The sequence below is a fragment of the Ursus americanus genome, chromosome 13, assembly GCF_024610735.1.
Source record: "Ursus americanus isolate L20-20 chromosome 13, mUrsAme1.1.p, whole genome shotgun sequence".
Lineage (NCBI taxonomy): Eukaryota > Metazoa > Chordata > Mammalia > Carnivora > Ursidae > Ursus > Ursus americanus.
The window spans coordinates 66478989-66501164 of NC_142139.1; the positions used below are offsets into that span (position 1 = coordinate 66478989).

Here is a 22176-nt window from a genome sequence, read left to right on the forward strand (position 1 = left end):
GATATTTTTTAAGCTTCCAAACAGAACACTACTAAAACTTAGTTACTGTTTAGTAATGCTCCTTTATAATCTTTTATTTGTTAGCAGGCAATCATTTGTTTTCTAATTCAAAATAGTTTAAAGAGTTTTAGAGTCTTGTGAAAAGGACCATTCAGGGACATTGAGAGAAATGGTACAAAACAAAATGAGTTCATATTTGCTAACAAAACCACTATCAATGCAAACAAGTGGAACTTTCTAGAATAAAGCAAAACACAACACAATCGATGATATAAACAGAAAACAAAAAAAAGAAATTTCAAACATTTTTCTGAACTGATTATAATGACAGTGGTGGAATACTTCAACATTTTGCAGGAACTTACTAAATTACATTCAGTAGTAAGTTGTGCCCCTTCATTGAGTGCCTGCTATATACTATACTAAGAAACATGCATTTTAGACAATTTATTTGACTCTTAAGGAGTTGGTTTCTCTCTGATACAAGATTCAGCAGATAGACCCCACTTGATGTTCGATTTAAAAAAAAAAAAAAGGAAGAAAGAAATAATTCTTTCTACTATTTTGTCTGTTTTTTCCCTCACAGGTTCATTAAATATAATAATCCTCAGACCTCAAGTTCTTCATGTGTTAAAATAGAATTTATCCTCAATACCTCTGGTGTGACAGGGCAGTTTTGAGAATTAAATGAGAAAGTGAGTAATGTTGAAGTATCAGTTTTTCTTCCAGATAGGGATCAAGTCCAATCAATCCACATTATGCCTTTTAGAGACAACATGATACAGCTAAACATACAAAGATCTGGAATTCAAGGAGCCTAAAGTCAGTTTCTCAAATTAGGAAACCTGCAACACACTTTATTCTGACCAAGTTATTTATTTTGAAAAGAGCATAAAGAGATATTTGAGAAAGAAACAACGTCAACACGGGCGCCTGGGTGGCTCAGTCATCAAGCGGCTGCCTTCAGCTCAGGGCGTGATCCCGGGTCCTGGGATCGAGCTCTGCACTGGGCTCCCTGCTCTGCTGAGAGCCTGCTTCTTCCTCTCCCCCCCCCCCCCCGCTTGTGTTCCCTCTCTCGCTGGCTGTCTCTCTCTGTCCAAAAAAAAAAAAAAAAAAAAAAAACCAACTTCAATAAATTCAAAACTTGTCTATACAACTCAATTACATATGGGAAAAATGGATGGCTCAGTGGGTTGAGCGTCTGCCTTAGGCTCAGGTCATGATCCCAGGGTCCTGGGATCGAGCCCCAAACTGGGCTCCCTGCTCAGCAGAGAGCCTGCTTCTCCCTCTTTTTCTACTGCTCCCCCTGCTTGTGCTCACTCTGTCTATAAATAAATAAAATCTAAAAAAAAAAAAAAAAAGAATGTTCGGTTTGATAAAGATGCATTTAAAACAATCACTGTGAAAAGATTTTCATTAAGTATGTTGGAATAACCTGCCTGTCGATTTGGGAGTGGGCAGGGAAAGTAGAGGAGGGGAAGATCTCTAAATTGTATTAATTAGGGTAATAAATTTCAACCAGATAATGAATTGAAATGGCAACAAATGAAATGAGTAAATCTCTAAATAATTCAGAGGCAGGAAACCAACAATAAAAACAAACAAAAAAGTACACAAAACTTAAAAGGCAGCTAATCTACAAAACTGAAAAACACAGCCTCATGAAAAAAATGTATTCTCCTCACAACACGTGGCCTGTATAGAATCAGTTTAGAGCAAACAATTTTAAGAATTGCCAAGTATTGAGAGGTTAGTTAAAACATTTAAAACCCAGTAAAAAATACCTTTTTAACTACCAATTTGTTGATTTTATTTCTTATCTCTACTGAGAAATTTTTGGTTAAATAAATTGGTAAAATTTACTAGAAGAGATTTGGCCAATATAAGACTAAAAATCTTCATTAACCTTAACTTAGCTTCTAGACAGTTCTAAAGAAGTAGGAAGTACTTCAAAGATTCCACTACGAGAATGTTTTTATAGCGTCATTTATGACAGAACATGAAAAATGAACAGAAAGCAAGAAATAAACACTCCAGGAAGTATCTAACAATAGAGATTATGTTAAATAAATTTCAGTACATGTCTGTAATGGAATATCATATAATCATTAAAGATGATGATTTAGCATCTTTAACGACATCAAAGGTCTTTACATACATTATGCGAGGGAAAAAAAAACATACCACCTCATTTTAGAAAGACAAAAGTTTAATAACACACCAGAAGTGTTTGTTGTTTGGTGGTTATAGGTACTTTCTTTGCCCCTTGTCCATATTTCCTAAATTATCTTCAAGTAGTATGATTTTTTTTTAAAGATTTTGTTTATTTCAGAGAAAGAGAGATAGCAAGAGAGAGAGAGAGAGAGAACAGAAGCAGGGGGGAGAGGGAGAAGCAGGCTCCCCACTGAGCAGAGAGCCCGACACTCAAGCCAAAGGCAGACATCCAACCGACTGAGCCACCCAGGCATCCCCATGGCTTTTTAATTAGAGGGAAAAAATTACTTACCAGAAAAGTATGAGGTTGAGGAGAAGATAGCAGAGGGAAGAAAAAGTAAATTCTAAAACTACTGGTATTATTAGTTTCATAGATTTCGATCTGTTTTTTGTTGTTGGGATTTTGGGAGGACAATATAAGAAATATGGTTAATTCAAATTGCTGAGCAACAGGTAAAATGAAAAAGTAATTTTACTTTAATATGTCAAAACATCCTCTCAAGATCTAACCCCGTGTTAAGAAAAATAACACTTAAAGGAATTCTACTTCGTCTAACAGTTGTTTAGTGACATTCATACTGATAGGCTCAGCAATCAGCAAGGGTACTTTAAATGATAATCCACTTTTGAAAAATATAATATTCTAAATGAGATAGAACCTCAAAAGTTAGTATGTAGTATATGACAGCTGGTTGGATAGAAATGTAGACAACAGATAGTTGAACAAGGGAGATGGCTGGATGAATTCATGAACAAACAGAAATGAGGACTACAACTCCAGGTATTTAAACTCTCAATCCAAACTCTTTCTAATTTTTCCCTCCTTAAGCCTACCACTGAGAAGACATCATTCATTAATGGCTACTATAAAAAAGTCAAGATCCAGTACCTTCCTCATCACTATAAAGTGATGAAACTGATTTTCCTGTGTGATTTTTACCACTTAGGCTCATTACTTAGAGAAGTCAGATTTTTTTCATTTGTTAAAAACAAGATTCAGTGTTTGGGTATTCTTCCAATTTATACAGAATTAGCTTTTACCCAACTTCACTAGCTGTGTGATCTTAGAAAAGTTATTTATCTTCTCTAATCTCAATTCATTTATAAATTGGTAATAAACTGAGACACAGATAGGAAGTGTGCATACACCTTTACTGTTTTGCTGTGAAGATGAAGTAAAATTTAGCGACCTTGGCAGAGGGCCCGGGACAAAAACTATTGTTGCTATACCCAAGTCGGAATGGGAAAAGCTATGGGCAGGCAAATAGGACATGCTGGTTCTAGTATAAGGGTTCACCTTATTAACTGTATGACTTTGGATGAGTAAACCTATCACCTGCACCCCTAATCTCTTTATTGGTAAAAGGAGACAACATTACCAGGGACTGTTAAGTTGGGGCCCACATACTACCTACCCATGGATAGAAACCAGGGATTTTGTGAACTTGGATATGATGGAAGTTTACATATTTTTCCCCACTAATGTCCAGCTGAAATTCAGCATTTCTTTCAATTATGGATGGAGGTTATAAAGCATCATATTAGCAGTACCTGTGACTTTGTCACTACAGAAATGACATGTTTTAAAATCACACCCCAGCTCCTGTCCGCAAAAAAACATGTATTAATAACTTTGAAAAATATTTAATATAGTTTCCTTCTAATCCTATGTATTTTATACATTTAAAACACTCTGAGAAATCCACAGAATTGACCAGGCTGCTGAAGAAATCCATGACACCAAAGGTTGAGAACCTTTGAAAAACCCTATACATTTTAGCACTTAAGTTTCTATGAATGTACCATATACATATGAAGTTCAATACAGGCAAAACAAATTGACAGCTTTGGTAGAGGGTAGTAGTGACAAGAAAGGATAGAGAAGGCTTCTGAAGTGCCAGTAATATCCCATTTCTTGATCCAGGTAAGAGTTACACAAGTGTGTTTGTTTTGTGAAAATTTATAGAACTATACACTTGTGATTCTGTGCATTCTTCTCTACGTTATCATATGACCTATCTTGGGAAAATTAAATGTATTTTTAGATAGTACAAACTTGAAGCTGTATTTTGGAGCTTTTATCATTATCGTGGTAATGGAATGCAGACAATTTCAATTTTATATTTTCTATTAGGTGAAGTCCCCAAAGGACTTAAAAAAAAAAAGTAAAAGTGGAATCTCAGGCCTCCAGACATTCTGATTTAGTGGTTCTGAGACACAGTCTAGGAATCTGCATTTGAAATATATGTTCCCAGGTGATTCCAACATTTTGTACTCTGAAAAACACAAACTTAGATCAAAGAGTGAATGAAAAATGAAGATAGTGAAAGCCTGGAAGCTTAGGAAAGAAATCTCATTTTATAGATCCGTTGATTATGAAGATACCACAGTGGTATTTTCTTGAACTTCTCGTGTATTCTTTCTGTAATATTCCTGACAGACAGGCATCCAGCTCTTGTGCATTTATTTCCACATACAAAAGAAACTAATCGTTTCTTCTTGCACAAATCTCTAAATATCAAGACTCTACAACATCTCTTCTCCTGGCTATTACAGCCTCGGTCCCTTCAACCACTCTCTGCTAAATTTGCTATTTTGATTGGCGCTCAGTAAATACTATGTTGAGTGAATGCTGCCACATCACCCCAGAACAGTGAGTGTGATCAATTCCTTCATTTAAATATCAAACTAAATCAACTCCTTTGTATATATGATACTGAATTCTAGTAAACAATATCTTGTTGATTTTGAGCCCCATTCTAGTCTTTCCAAATAATTTAAAAAGAAAATGCAATCATATTAAACCCCTACCCATCTTTCGGGATAAGCATGATTTCTAAGGTTTCTTCTATCTCTTGTTAAGGAGTTTTAGGAATACCACATAAGACAGAGAAAGAGAGAGAGACGGGGGGAGAGGGGATCCTAGAAAATTACTAGCACTTCTAGAAAACAAAAAACAAAGGCTGTATAATAATCTAGGAGGAATTGAAAAAAGGAACAATCTCCCTTCTCACCTTTCTCCTTAATTAATTGTCCCTTTAAAAACAATGCTCCCCTAAAAAATACAAAACATCAACCACACCTATTCTAACACTGGCTTGGAATCTCCCAAGAAAAACTGTATTAATATTTTATCAAAAAAAAAAATATCCCACCATCTACTTTGTTGTACAAAGCTATTACATATAAGCTATGACAATAAGTTAGTAAGACTGTTTACCTATTTCAGGACATGCTATAAACACGGGACTGGATATCAAAACACAGTAGGTGGGATGCCTCATGGAAATCAGCTTACCCTTGTGCCTCAATTTCCCTACATGACCTGCTTCTATCAAGAGATTCTATCAAATAGAAAACTGTAAGAACATATTAGTTATAAAAATATTAAATCACAGCAAAAAATGTTACAGGATCACCAGGCTGAAATACATTCAAACTGAATGAAGAACCTACCCTCTAAATGAATACCCAGCTTCTTTGACAGGGGAAAAGAGGGACAAGCAGCAAGAGGTACCCAACAGGAAGACAGGCAGGGGTCCTGCCACATTTGAAGCATAACAGAAGTGAGACAGAAAGGTGAGTTAAAGGTGTCAGTTTGATGTGCCAGTTAAGTGAAGTTCTCACCCAGCCAATGGGTGAGAAGATAAAGCCACAATAATGCAAATGCCACTGTGTTTCTCAAACAGAGCCAGCATCGCGGTCAGAGACTAAGAAATGCTCCATGGATAGGCACCAGTGTGCCCTGAAATGTATGCATGGTAGCTGTGATTGTTAGAAGAAGCTGGACTAAAATTTAAAAATCAAAGTTTCTAATTCCAGAGCTCTGCTATTAAACTAAGCAATGTAACCTTCTGATAAAAACTTTTCCTGTGATTATCTAAAAACTAGGAAAGGAACTTCTTTATCTTCCACTTTTCAAACTATAACACTGTTTTACAGATATAATAGGTGTGACCTCATAAAAATCTAATCTAAATATATTAGGTACTGATACAAAGGTGCCTCTAAATGTAAACAGCACATACATGATCAGTGACATAAACAGTGACTGTCCTGAAGACAGCCCTATACTAGAAGCTCCAGTATAAGATATGGCTTAAAAATGTAGAAAATAAATTAGGTAATAGGCACCAAATTAGTATTAACAAGATCAAGTTTCGGAGGAGGAAAGCAATCATTACATCATCATAATTTAATCCATCACTTAAAAATACTGATACACTAAGTAATTCTCAGAAAACACACCACCTACTAATCTGGAGTTCTAAATAATGAATCGGTCTTGAATTCTTAAACGCAGGTAAGAATGATAGATACCAGTGCCCTTCTCAAAAAGTCATTTTGCTAAATTCCTTGTTGTAGGGGCATGGATTTTAAGTATCAGTACTTTAGAATCTTCGATAGCATTTCACAAAAGAAATATCTGCTTCAAATTTTGGCCTTGTTTCCCAATACAAGTAAAATGTTCAAGCAATTTCAGTAACTCTGTTAGACCTTTTATTCTAATTTAAGGGATTACTGACAGCCTTCAACTATTACTCTTGAGTACATTTATCAAACCCCTACTACATTTATTGAAAGTTCCAAACACCTTTTTAAAAATAAAAGCAAAGTATAGACAGTAATTAACTTCCAGGAAAAACAAAACAAAACAAAAAACACTCAAGAGCAGAGAATGCTTACAGGAATGCCAGCTCAAATTCTGAGTAACAAAATTAACATTCATATTTTGGTTATCTAACATGAAAGGCATTGAAGACAACATGTCAGAAGTTTTGGGTTCTAGTTGTTAGTTCTACTACTAATCAAGTGATCTCTTAATATCCTGACTTTCTCATTTGTTAAAAAAAAAAAAAAGGGAAACTGTAATGATCTGTAAGGTTCCATTTCAACTCTAAGTATTTCAAGATTCCTATGGTCAAGACTTTAGTTGCTTGAAAACAGGAACAGAAAACTGATTTTGCCCCCCCTTCCCACAAGAACAATCTTTGACAAGAAAAGCTTGAGTCTTTTCATATTGTCTTCCATCCAAAAAAGTAATAAATAAAAGGAGACATATTTAGTGTTTGTGCATCTTCTAATCAGACACTATTAATCATTTCTTTTAAAATTAAATTACCTACCTCACTGGGGTGTTGTGAGGATTAATTCATTAGTGTTTGTAAAGCACTTTGAGATCCTCAGGTCAAAGGCGCTATAGAAGTGCAAAGTAGTAGTATTATTACTAGATTCTTTGCTTATTTAAGGAACTTCACAATCCTTTAAAACCTAACTCTCTGTTATGATTTAGACATCTACTTGTAAACCCTTGCAATTTATGCACATCACTTTTAACTCTTTTTGGATATATAGACAGGGACAGGATGTTTCAAAACAAATGATTTTAAGTAAGGTTTAAGCTTTGATCTACAAATGGAGGGAGAGAGCAAGGGAAAATCTAGTGTGACAAATTTTGTTTAGCATAAAATTTTGGCGAGAAATCTTGTCAATTAGATTTAGAAGTGTGCCTAAGCTATACCCAAAACAAAACAAAACTCACTTTAATCTCGAGAGTCTGCAATGAGAAATTCCTTTCTTCAAAGAGAAGAGGAAACAATTTTCCAATCAACTCATTTTAAAAGGGGTACTGAGCTTATAAATTACATTACACGGGTATACATACAATTGTCATTTAAAACCGTTTTATTTAAACCATAGTAACAATATTAGTATGAACTGATGTCAAAATAAGTGAGCAGCTTTTTCTTTAAACTAGCCTCCCACCCCCAATTACACAAAGCGAACTAGGCACTGAGGAGAGAACAAAGCAATTTTGCTTTATGGACTTTTCTGAGAGAGAGGGGAAAAAAGGGCCAAGGCTTCAAAACCAGTCAAAATCTTGGATTAATTCCACCACTTCCCACTCCTTTCTCTAACCAAATCTTCTAATGATTAAAGTGCTATGTTTTTAAATCAAAACCACACATACATACACACACATACACACACACACACACACACACACACACACACACACACACACACACAGCTAAGAGAAGCAGAGCTATCTATCCGTTGGATATTCTGCTTGAATAAACACGTACTTCTTTAAAAAAAAAAAAAAAAAAAAGCCAATATCCTCTGATGAAATACTTCAGTGCAACAAGTTCTAGCCCCAAGAGCAAACTGAAATTTAGGTATTAAACTTTAAACACTTACCTCCTGCTCCTGTTGAAAGATGACGACTCTACCACCTTTATCTCCTGTTGCTAGTAATTCTCCAGAATGATTAAATTCTACTGTAGAAATTATATCTGCTGTATAATTGAAACAAAAACAAAGAAAAAATGTTAGTTTTTCCTTCCCAACTTACTACAGTTTCAGAACTTAGCATGTTTTTCCTAACATGTTCCAAACCTATAGATCAACCTGTCATCAGAAATAAGTAAATCTAAGGTTCTTTCACTATTATTTTGTTTCTTAAAAAAAAAAATTCCCTCCAGAATAAATCAGTATGAGACTACTTTAATAAGAATGCAAGTAATAAATACTTAAATACTAGTGGTTTACTGGTATTTCACTAAAATCATGAATGTAATTAACAATCTGTGAAACATTTTCATAGTACCATTAAACATTAATAATTACGTTGCTAATTTTCTTTCTTATATACTTTTGATAAGCATCTTTATGCAAACCCAAAGGTGGCCTACAAAATTAAAGCAGATATAACTGAAATGGGGGAAAATTTTAAGTGTAAAAATGATTTCAGATGAAATTGTAAACGTCAAATTATTAATTCAAATTATGGCCTCTCAAACTAAAGTGTGCAAACAGAACACAAGGATAGCAGAAATGCTTTGTGCTATGCACCTTCAATAGCTTCAATATGCACAGCTCTTCTTATGGCTCCCAAACACCATAAAGGCTACTAGAATCAGTCATTACACCCAAAGTCAGTGCTATTTCACAGTAACATCAAATAAAATTATAGGGTTTTTCACTTGCTTTTTGACACCAGAGCCATTTTTCTAAGTTACAGAATCAGGCATTAAGATAAAGCAACTACACTGTAAAAACTACCACTGTTACTAACAAACGCTTCACTATGAAGTATTATGCCAAATTAGGAAAGACTGTCATCTGCACCTGAAATAAGTAAACTTTTCCTATGAGAGGGGTCATTTTCTGGTCTCTATTAGCTCACTGCAAGAATTTAAGAGTGTTGATATAATAAAGAACACTATATACCTTAAATTTTTAAAATTACTGACCAAAGTTTCTTTATCAATAATCTGTCCAACACTGCATTTTATAGTCTTCTTTTTAGTGATTTTTACAAGACCAGCTTGATTTTGGAAAGCTTTCTTCGCTTTCTCCATTATCTAGGTCCAAGACACTTTACCTTTCTGGAACACTCTGAGAATCTACAAAAGTTACACATGCTGTGCCAAAAAACTGCATGTTTTAAGTGTGCACAAAAATTTGCATATACCTTCAGAGGTATGGACAGCACCCCACTTCCAGGTTAAAAACCTTATCCCAGAAGCCCCCTATGGTCAGTGGTATCAGGAGGAAAGAGTAAGTTTAGTGTTTGCATATGTAACATAAAGGTGTAAAACTGAATATATTGGACTACTCCATAAAGTCAAACATAAGTAAATATTTAAAAGCCATTCTATTTTTTATTAAGTTTTTTATTTTAGTTCCAGTATAGTTAACATACAGTGTTGCATTAGTTTCAGGTGTACAATATAATGATTCAACAATTCTATATATCGTTATTCAGTGCTCATCATGGTAAGTGCACTCTTAATCCCCTTTACCTGTTTCACCCATCTCCCACACACCTCCCCTGACATGCTTTATTTTAAAAGAGTACCCTCAGTTAAAATTATTTTTTTCTTTTTCAACAAAAACATTTTTTACTTGAAGCATACCTCAGAATAAATGGTTCTAAAAAATATACATATAAAACATTCCATCCAAGAAAAACAGAATACACGTTTTCTTTAAGTATACACCGAAGAACCCTGATTAAATCACATAAAGAGACCTAACAAATATTACAAATTTAAGAAGACTGAAATCAAACCAAGTATATTTTTCAATCACAATGGTATAAAACTAAAGATCAACAATAAAACAATGTTGGAAAAGCTACAGTGTAAATACTAAATATGTAAATATTAAACAATACACTACTGCACGAAGCAATGGGCCAAATAAGAAATCAAACACAAAGCCATTCTATTGGGTGCTCTATACTACTGTACTTACTTCCATATGAATGTTAAAGGATTGAAAACATATACAGTCCCTGCACTTAAAGTACATTAGAGTACAGTTTGAGACAGAAAATAAGTAGAAGCTAACAATACCAGACAGAATATATGGACTCACTTATTTGAAGGTTAGGTTCTAAAATTGGGGAATAAGGTAAAAATCATGCATAATAAAATCATCTTTAAATTCAAACCCCTCAAACAAGCATAAATTCTTTTCTGCTGTGAGTCCAACTCAGTCAATTTACCCTACTGCACTGCTAGTTTAGGGTTTCTCTGGCTAACGCATCAAATGAACTACTTAATTTGAATATAGTCATTGCACACCAAAAGTATCCATGAACTCTAGAACTCTTGCTAAAATGCTCACACCTAACACGAGATTCATTTTCCTGTTCATCCAATGAATAATAGATAGTGTTGGCTCAGTATTTAAATTATTTCATCTTTTTCCCAGGTACAAATTGTTGCATTCACTTAAATTAATCACAACCCCACGTTAAGCAGATAAGCTGTCATGGCTATAACTTAATAAGGGATAAGTCAAGGATGATGGTAAGACCAGCCTGACTAACTTCCCTGCTGAGTAGCGAAAAGCAGGAGGGACAGGTATGCTGCAAGATAGGCTCGATTTCCAAAAGTGGAGAAGTCTTGATCTTCCTTAGGTGACCTGGCCAGGAAAAAAATCTAGAGATGATTAAGGAGGTCATTATAGCAAAAGGGCTGAAGAGAGATGCGGGATGGGGATGGTGGTGATGGGGAGTCTACGTCTCTATAATAAGAGAGGACAAGGATCAAGTAATAAAGCAGCCTTGATTACACTACCCCCAGGTACTAAAGACAGTACTGGTTCACGAAGCAAGTTAGGATGCAGTCACTGAATATGTGATAGGGAGGGGAAGCAGAGAAAAGTGTGTAGGTCTGTGTCTATGCGCATGTAAGAGGGAGAAGGAGGAGAAGGGTAGGGCAGGGAAAGGAGAAGAGAAAAAGAACAGTATTTTAGTGCAAGCTGCAACAAGAAAAATAAGACATCTGTTCTTACATATGTTAACTAGCTAGAATTTAAATAAAAATTTGAAAAAGAAAAAAAAAAAGACATCTGTTCTCACAATGGTCACTCATCCCAGGAATGGTTATTTTACAACAACTAGAATTCCAGAGTAAAGTGATGTTATAAATCCTTAATACTGAACCACCTTTGCAGCAAGGGTACAAAATTTTAACAGGCACACTTGAGATAGGCTGAGGAATCCTAGAAACAACTAAGCACCTCGCCTAAGTATCAAGAGAGGCTGAATGTTAGGGAAGGGCAAGAACCAAAGATACCATACACCACAGAAGTCCTTTTGGAAGGAAGAGAAACAATGAATGAAAGGCATACAACTTTTTCAATTTACAGATATTCTTAAGATACTGGTATTTGTTATTACTCATCTTGCCAAAAGTCAACAAATAAAATTTTAGAAATAGCCAACCAAACCACTGCTTAGTAGAATAGTGTAAAGCAACTACATTTGGTGGAGGTGGGTGGATAGACTTGTGGCTTCCTTGCTGTAATTTTTATATTTCATGTATTTAATACAGCCATATTTCAGATAAGTAAATTATTTTCCTGGTTTGTATGATGGGATTTAAATAGGCACTGTGTCAATGGTGTTCCTTCATCCCCTCCCCCCAAAAGAAAAGATATCTTGATTTCTGGATGCTCAGCCATCTGTACACAAGCATACGAACAATCAAATATACACAAGCACCTATTAAATCTCCAAGTCTGTGGATGATGCTTTAAGTTTTTTTTGACTCGTGAAATGCCAAGATCTCACATGGTCTCACCGAGAATATGACATATGAAAAGCAAAACCAAATGCTGCTTACAGAATCACAAAACATCCAGGAATCACTTAAGAAGAACACTATGAAACTGAGCTTTGAACTGCAGGTGCCACAGCACACTGGTATGCCAGGAATGGGTTATGAGTTTGACTGGATACTGCAAAACACCCAAATTGGTTAACCTCCTATCCTGAACAACCTATTTACCTCAGTGTGCCATACTGACGTAACTGCTTTCTAGGGGTACCATGATGCACAAAAGGTGAGGAAGAAGCATGGCTCTAAAAAGCGTGCACCTGTATCACACTACACCCCAGCAAGGTTGACCAAACAAGGGTATCAGTTTTGGGAAAATTATAATAAATCCACTCCTAGAAAATATTCTTTTAATGTTCCATACCATTTTTTAAAAATAGAGGTGATGACTGCAGGAAGTCCACAACAGTGGTGTTCAACAGAACTGTGTTACAATGGAAGTCTCCTGTATCTGCACAATTTAATACAGTCATCACAAGCAACACCTGGCTCCCACACTGGACAGTGTTAGTCTAAAACAGAGTGGACACTGACTGCTACTGCAAAGCCAAGAATGCTGGACCGAAGATAATTTTGAACCTTTAAACAGTGAGCTATGGGTAAAATAAAACAACAATCTTACAATACATGGACTGCTGCAGGATGAAAACATAAATGTGTTTCAAGAAAATTTAGATTCCTGGATAATAGTTTTAAAACAAACTATTAACGAAAACTTGAGAACACTTTAGAGATTAAAGTAACTATAACATGCTTTAAAAAAAGCAAAGACATTAACCTCACTGTTAAAAGAGTCATACTACTAAACTCAAGGGATGGCCCAGTATAACACATCAACTGGGCCATGTTCTCCCAAACCAATAGCAACAAACAACAAAAATCGAAAAACAAAAACTTCCTCTTTTAAAGAAAATAATAAGATATTTCCTATGGCCAATAAAAATGTTATTTCACAATGAAAAAACTGCCTGTGTTAATCTTATAAAAGAACATTCTAATATAGTTAATAAAAAGAACGACTGCCCTTCAACTGCCCTCCTGTGCACTAAGTCAACACACAGCAATTTCAGGCAGAGACTGAATTCCAAGCCAAAATAAAGACAGCACTTAAAGGCACAATCAAATTTTTAGTAAGAAAACTTAATATGCACAATGTTTTTGACCTTTATTGTTAAATCTTACACACTGTTAATAAAAACCAAGGAATTATAATGCACTATATAAAATGGAACTCATTTCTTCCAACACTTTTTCCTTCTAAACCATCAGTAGCTGGGTTTCATTCTAAAAAGGCAAAATAACTGCTTTCTTTTGGAGGTGGAGTGGTAGGTAACTGATGGTGGTAGAGTGACAACAGCAGTATTACTGGTCTGTTTTTATTTCACCAGACGTAACATTCCCTTCTTGTTACCTATCTTCCCTATTTCTTAAGTGGTATAATAAACAGGGCACAGAAATACAACATTCTCAGCATAAAAAATCAGACAAGGGAAAATATATACATGGTAGTAATGAACAATAATTGTTATACATTAGGTGAGCAAATAATTATTAGCTCTGACATGTGGGTGAGGATGAGGGTAAGGATTGGTCTTCTGCTTCTGGCCATGAGGGAAAATAAGACAATCTGGATGCATCCTCTTGCTGGGAAGGACTAGAAAACGAACAATATACTGTTAGACTGTGAACCCTTAGACAATAGAAAGAAATGGAGTCGTATATCTAACCCGCTTTACTTTTGGAGAGTGTAGTCAGGAAGAATTCAAATACAGACCAGCACTCTCACTTAGCTGTGGAGATAGAAACTGGGGATTAGAGAAAGCAGAATCCGCTGGAATTTGTGGCAGAGTACCAAAAGAAAGTTGGAGGGATTTACAGAGAGGACACTTAGGATCCTTAATTTAATACCCATCTGAACATTCCATAAGGCCTAGTAAAGAACCACCAGAAAGCTTAGGAGGGTTCAGAATTGTTAAGGATTCCTACCAGCTGGAATAGAGAAATCTCACAGTTAATGAGCATCAGGTAAAGTCTTTAGAAGAGCATCCCCTTAGTAGTGGGACTAAATCAGCACCAAAGACTGAATTTGTCCTAACAAAGCTAAATTTTAAAAAAATCAAAATTACCTCAAGTAACGATGTGCTAGAACAAAATCCAACACTCAACAACGTAAATTCACTATGGCATTCATTCCAAAATCACCAGAAAGTAAAGTAGTAGGAAAACGTGACCCATAACCAGAAGAAAAATTACCAACAGAACCAGAAATAACAAAAATGATGGAATGAAGGTCCCAGCAGACAAGAACCTTAAAACAGCTGTTGTAAATATGCTCCAGAACATAGAATTATGAACATGTTGAGAAATATAAGAGAAAAGACAAAGAAGGAACACCTAGAAAAGAAAAATACACTGAGGGGCGCCTGGGTGGCTCAGTCGTTGAGCGTCTGCCTTCGGCTCAGGGCGTGATCCTGGCGTTATGGGATCGAGCCCCACATCAGGCTCCTCTGCTATGAGCCTGCTTCTTCCTCTCCCACTCCCCCTGCTTGTGTTCTCTCTCTCGCTGGCTGTCTCTCTCTCTGTGTCAAGTAAATAAATAAAATCTTTAAAAAAAAAAAAAAAAAGAAAAGAAAAATACACTGGATGGCATTAACAGATTAGATACTGCAGTAGAAAAGATTAAGAACTTGAAGGGCTAGCAATAGGGGAGAAAAAAAAAAGGCAGGAGCGAAACCGGAAAAAAGAACAAAGACCTGACTTGTAGGATACTAACAGGTATCTACCACATGGGTCACTGCAGTCCCAGAAAAAAGGGTGTCTTTTTTTTTTTTTAAGACCAGTATGTAAACATTCAAGCATGATGACACTGTATGCAGAATAACCACAACAACAGATCAGTTACAAATGCAGACTTATACAGGTATATAATAGTGGTAACTCAAAAACCATCTACAGCCTGCACTGGTGATGTGACTTTGCAAAATCATGGAGAATTCTTTGTAAAATTCTAATATTTCAGGGGTGCCTGGGTGGCACAGTCAGTTGAGTGTACAACTCTTGGTTTTGGCTCAGGTCATGATCTCAGGGACCTGGGATTGAGCCCTGCTTAGGGCTCTGCTGGTGGCACAGAGCCTGCTTAGGACTCTCTCTGCCCTTCCTCCCTGCTCACTCTTTATAGAATAAATCTTTAAAAAAAAAAAATTCTAATATTTCAAAGCACAATCTTCCCTTGTGTAAATCACAGTAAACCTCAGTATGTACATTAAACCCATGCAAAAACAACAACAAAAAACCTGATAAAAGAATTGTATTTTAGGTTCAGAATAAATAAGTTTTTTTCAGTACTATGAACATTTGGCAGAATATTCTAAGTCATGCAGAGCAGGATGATTTTTTCTTGTTCAAGACCATCCTGCAAACTGCCAAATAGCTAACACACTTGGCCCATTCCTAGTAAATGCCAATATTGCCTCCAATCATTGGTTAAATTAAGTAAAAAAGAATTCAAGAGGACAAAAGAGTTTATAATGTGTATATTTGATAAAAAGTGTGGTAGAGATGTTAACAGTAACGAATCTTTACACCCAAAGATTTTTTACAATGCAGGGTTATTAGAAACATGGGAATTGACAAAAATTTTAACTACAGTATAAGACTGACATATGCCTCTCCATGCCTGACAGATTTGAAGAAGGGGGAGGGAGGAGAAAGTATACACACTTGAAAGATATAATTGATACACACTTGCAGAGAACTTTTACCAATATAAAAAATTAATTATCTTCCAAAGAGCTATGCAATTTTTAAAAGACTCATCCACTGAGCCACACAGTCCCTTAAAGAATTCTAATTACAAATTTAAAGACCACATTCTCTAACCACAATAAACTAGCTAAAGATTAAGAACCATTGGTTCTAACTAACCACTTGGTAATCTTACAATTCCAAGGCAGAAGGTAAAAACCAGTACTGCAATAAAAGTACTTAAAAAGATTTACAGGAACCTAAGTATATAAATATTTAAGACAATTGTTTTTGTAAAAAAACAATACAGTGATCACTTTAACCAACTTAAAAAAAAACTGAAAGAACAAGAAAACGTGAAATCCCACCACTAAGAGATAACGATGGGTAATCGCTAAACAGTCTTTTAGCAAACTTCTGCAAATTATAAAATATGTATATGATGTCTTTATATACACTATGATTTATGTAAAATCTGTAATGGAATTATAATAACTTGTCCCACAAACTGCTTTGTAAAAAAAGACAATCATCACTTTTAACCTCACTTCTGAGAACCACTATGGTTGTATTAGTGTATCTCTCTCCAAAGTTTGTCCATGTATACCTTACATTCTCAGTGCAAAAAAGTAAAATCTATTTGTATTAAGAAAGAATGTTATCTACGTTACAACACCCACTTTAAAAAAATTACAGAGCATATTTGATCCTACTCATGCTCCCTGAGCAGGGAGCCTGCTTCTCCCTCTCCAGCTACCCCGCTTTGTCTCTGTCAAATAAAGAAATAAAATCTTTAAAAATATATAAGTAAAATGTTAAAAAAAAAAAAAGATTTACTTTATTTTAGAAAGCGTGCGTGCCCAAGTGCGCATGCGTGCAAGGTGGAGGGGCAGAGGGAGAGGAAGAGGGAGTCTTAAACAGACTCCACGCTGAGCCTGGAGCCCAACGTGGGGCTGGATCTCACCATCCTGAGATCATGACCTGAGCTGAAACCAAGAGTTGGATTCTCAACCAACTGTGCCACCGAAGCACCCCATCTGTATGTTTTTTTTTTTTTTAAAGATTTTATTTATTTATTCGACAGAGATAGAGACAGCCAGCTAGAGAGAGAGGGAACACAAGCAGGGGGAGTGGGAGAGGAAGAAGCAGGCTCATAGCAGAGGAGCCTGATGTGGGGCTCGATCCCATGACGCAGGGATCACGCCCTGAGCCGAAGGCAGACGCTTAACCGCTGTGCCACCCAGGCGCCCCCATCTGTATGTTTTTTTTAAAAATAACCTTGAAGAACTGTAAGCTAAAATGGGTGAATTTCACTGTTTGCAAATTATATCATAAGAAAACAATATGAACCTTTCCCCTAAATATACCCATCCTCCTTTCTTGTACCACAGCATTGGCCAAATTCTCTAGAAAGGCTGATGTATTTTATATACAGCTTCCACATTTACACTTAGGCCCACTCTAATGCCTCCTTCTTTAGCTTGGGTATGTTGTCTGCCTTGCTTGAAATATCACCTTTCTTATCCCCATTCCTTTAGCCTTTCTGTATGTGGCCCAGCAGGAGAAAAATTTTTTTTCATATTAGATCTTTGGAGGGGTAGAAATACACCAGAGGGATAATACGTAATAAAAGAAAAATGTGATTTTTACACAATATCTAAGACAAGTGGATTAGGAAAAAAAATACTTGTATTTCCACAAACAGCTAATACAACATGGTAAGAGAATTCACATAAGAGCGATACTGGTAAAATATAAGAAAATATCTACTCAAAATTAAATTAATTTTTTAAAGCACCATTTTCTGTCTATTAAGCTAGAGGAAAAAGTGTAAATTGTTCTACCTACATTGCAGAGAGAAGCATATCCAGTTATTTTGGAAAACTATTTCATTATTTATATCAACAGCCACAAAGCACTGATTCTCTTGGAACTTTGTATCAGGTTCCAGAAGCCATCCTACCGAAATAATCCAAAAATTTTTAAAAATGTGTAAAGATGCTCACTAATGTCTTCCAGTTATCTAAAGTGTTAGAGAATTTAAGGGAAACATCCAATGTTCTTATTCTGCCAATATCCTTTCACATTTTGCTATCATTTTTCTTGAAATCCTCTTCCCTTTCCACTCTTTCCCTCTGCCCTTCATTAACCATTAGGCAAGTCTCCAAGACTACTGGAGATGTAGTCTCTCAGCTGTACTATTAAGATATATTTTGGACATGAGTAAGTCAATTAGGAACTTCAAAATTTGCAAAGAAATATCATTTGCAAAGAAACACTGACAGAGGATTTATCTTTCACAGAGCATATATAAAATGTATTCAGTTAACACATCTAGGGGAGGAAGAAAACATAATAATGGCTTGAGAAAAATAATGCGCTTTTTATCAAGCAACTTGGAATATGGAAAATTAAAGACCTGAAAGGGCAACACATCTGTAAATGCTGCATAACTCCACCCATGACCATGGATCTCTGTTAGTCCACTAGTCCAGACCGCACTGACAAAAACGGATCTCAGATTTCTTTCTTTGTAACCTGGAATTCATCAAAAACAGTGATTTAACACAAGTTACTTTCTGTAAGTTATAAGTCAATCAATGGTGAAATCAGAACGGAACTGAGGCAGTAAAGCACGATTCTACTCTGCTCAACTCCCGCCACTGCTACATCAGTAAACCATGGTACTGGAGATTCCTGTGTCACTGATCACTACTCACTACATGCTACTTAACTGCAAGTGATAATGCATATACACATAACAGAGAAGTTCCCCATTGTTGAAGACACCTGGGGATGACTTCTCAAACATCACTGAACAAAAGCTACATAGCACAAAAGTTAACCAAACCCAATCTTTGTTTTCCATAAATTAATTTTAGCATAATTTTAGATTTACATAAGAGTTGCAAAGACAGTAGTACAGACAGTTCCCGTACACCTCCGCCTAGGTATTTCCTTATTTGTTAGCATCTTACATTTGCTATGGTTTTTCTGTCACAACTGAAGAACCAATACTGGAATATTAACTAACTCCACACTTCATTCAGATTTCACTCATTTTTCTCTAATGTCTTTTTTCAGTTCCAGGATACCATCCAGGATCCCATATTACACCTAGTCCTCTTGTTTCTAGCTTCCTCTGGTCTATGACAGTTTCTCAGATTTCTCTTGTTTTGGATAACCTTGACAGTTCTGAAGAGTACTGGCCAGGTGCTTTACAGTACGTCCCTAAATTTGAGACTGTTTTTCTCATGGCCACACTTGCTAGTATGGCTTACTGGCAGGAAGATCACAGAGGTGAAGTGTCATTCTTACCACATCAGGCAAGGGTACATTTTAACAATATTTCTTATTGATGACTGCCAGGTTTCTCCACTATAAAGTTATCCCCTCCTCCACGAGGTAGAAAAGTCATTAAATGCAGCCTACATTTAAGGACTGGGAGTGTTAATCTACATAAATTACATGAAATTCTTCTGTTGGAGAAATATGTCTTCCTTCTGCCACTTATTTGGTTATTTACCTATACGAACTCATATTTATTTATTTCATACTTTGGGTTATAATCTTACTATGTCATTATTGTATTGTTCAAATTATTCCAGATTCGGTCATTGAGAGCTCTTTCAGGCTGGCTTCTGCGTCCCTTTGTGGGATGCTTCCATCCTTCTGTTTTTTTGAGCACTTCAGAAACTGTTAAAAAACATGTAACTTTCATATATTCTTAATATTACTACAAATTAAACATGACTTCTAACTTTTTCATTCTATAGTTACAATACTATGTATGAGTTCTGAATAGAAGAATAAAACATTGAGAACAAAAGGAGTAAATACTGTAAAGGTGAGCACCGTAACTAATTCTCCTCCATGGAGTATCTGACCAGGACTAAGACTTCTGTCTGAAATAGATTTTTCTTTTAGTCAGCTGAGGTTCTAAAACTTAAACTATATGTTAGCTTTCTAAGAAGTTTTAACATATGCCTGCAACTTGGACTTCGGCATATTAATCTTCTGGTGCTCATTGTCCTTTTCTTTTCAGAAGCTGGGGAGGTGGAGGGGGGTCAGAACACAGCTAGTATACTGATCACCTTTAGCTCTGCTAAAGTCAAGGACCTGCTGTCAGAATGTTCTGATAGCACAGAAATTCATTCTCAGAGCTCAGAGCTCCCATTAAGAAGCATGCTATTTTGTTTGGACACAACCTATTTTCATGATCCTTTCTCCTTTATTAGTTCAATATACCCTAATACAGCAAACACTGAATTTCAGGATTGACCCCACATAGCTAATTATAGTATGATTACCCCAAATTTCTTCTCAAAGGTAACTAATATAAATAAGTATATATTACTTATTAAGTAAGAAAATATTTTTCTGGATAATGCATCTATAAAATGCTAGTTTCTTGCCAGCTTCTTTCTTGTAGGCTAGCTTTAGGTTCAGTTATTTCCCATTATGATGCTTCTTTACCATTGTTGACCTCTAGATGGAGCTCAAAGTTTTTGTTACCTTTTCTCAAAGGTCAGTCCACTTGTCCAACAAAAGTGGTATATTCAAGATTTAAGAACATTTTATTATGGCCTAAAAAGCAAGTTAAGTGTGTGCCATCCCTTTAGGAATCTCTTCCTCCTGTTAAAGTAAGTAAGGTTTGACCTGCTCACCGGTTACTAGGGGAGTGGGTTCAAACCATTTCTTTGTCTCCCTTCCAGATTCTCCTAACAATCTTTCCCACTTGGCACTGACTATGGCATATTACTGTAGCCAGAGAGGCTGATCAGAGGATGGCTGTAAGAAGTGGGAACAAATGCTTTCTTTTGCTGACCCTTGTTACTTTCAGTGGAACAGGCCAGTGTGTCTCTATCTTCCTCATGTCAGGGCATACACAGAATATAATATTTGTATGGCACACTAGTATAAAAGATTAGGCTGTTCATGTCTATTCAGTCAGAAAATCTAATCAGCTAAGTACCCCCCTGTCCAGCCCAGCAAGCATCCCCAGGAACAAGGGACCATTATCTTAGCGTATCTGTAATACATTCTTGGGGCCACAAGTAAGAAACTTGTGCAGGAAATGATGAGATGTCAGACTAGACATTTCTTCACTTCACCTGCCTATATAACCCTGAGGAAGTAACTAAGGCTTTTAAAGACTCGGTTTCCTCATCTTTAAATACCTATCTCAGAGTTGCTTTGAGGGGTAACCAAGCAATAAATGTAAAGAAATGAGCATTGAATGTGGCACACAGTAGGCACGCTGGTAAGCAGAAGATGTTGGCTGGGGTTTGGGCTTTGCTGCACAAAGAAACAAGCATTTACCGTAACTGTTTCTAGGCTACAGAGGCCAATCTGGCTTAGGTAAAGTTCTCCAAATGGTCCAGCAAAGCTCCCTGGAGCCTGAGGCTAAAGCCCAAACTACTAACAAAGTGTTACAGCTGCCCCACTTTGCTGCTTCTTTACATATAGATACTCTTAAGATGGGGTTACAGACCAATAAACCCACTGTAAATTGAAAAAACCATAAACTGAAATGCATTTAAATGCATCTAACCTACCAAACATCATAGCTCAGCCCCACCTACCTTAAATGTGCTCATAACACTTACGTTAGCCTATAGTTGGCAAAATTATCTAATACAAAGCCTGTTTGATAATGAAGTGTTGAATAGCTCATGTAAGTTACTGAATAACTATCGCAACAGTGAAAAATAAATGGTTGTATGGGTACAGAATCATTGTTAAGTGTACTGGCTGTTTACCCTTGTGGTCACGTGGCCAACTGGGAGTGAGTATCATACCGTGTATCGCTAGTCCGGGAAAAGATCAAAATTCAAAGTACAATGTCTACTGAATGCATACAGCTTTTGTACCATCATAAAGTTGAAACATCATTAGTCAAACCATCATTAAGTCAGCGACTGTCTGTACACTCAAGAAGCCTCAGGCTGAAGCAGGACTGGTCGTGGGTAAGATTCTGTACTCCTAGGTCTCTGGACCAAAATATCACTTTGATTACACCATGATTTCCAATAATAAAGTAATTGCTAGCAGCCTGTATAATAACCTTTTTCAACCTCTG

At 36.1% G+C, this 22176-nt stretch overlaps 1 protein-coding gene across 2 annotated transcripts in view; it reads right to left on the reverse strand.

The window, feature by feature from the left end:
- Positions 1-22176, reverse strand: part of PPP2R2A (protein phosphatase 2 regulatory subunit Balpha) — a 79495-nt gene that overhangs the window by 24614 nt on the left and 32705 nt on the right. For both annotated transcript variants that reach the window (XM_045774143.2, XM_045774144.2), the window contains one exon: positions 8416-8513. In XM_045774143.2, the coding sequence (XP_045630099.1) occupies positions 8416-8513 (98 nt within the window). The remainder of the gene's footprint in view (positions 1-8415; positions 8514-22176) is intronic.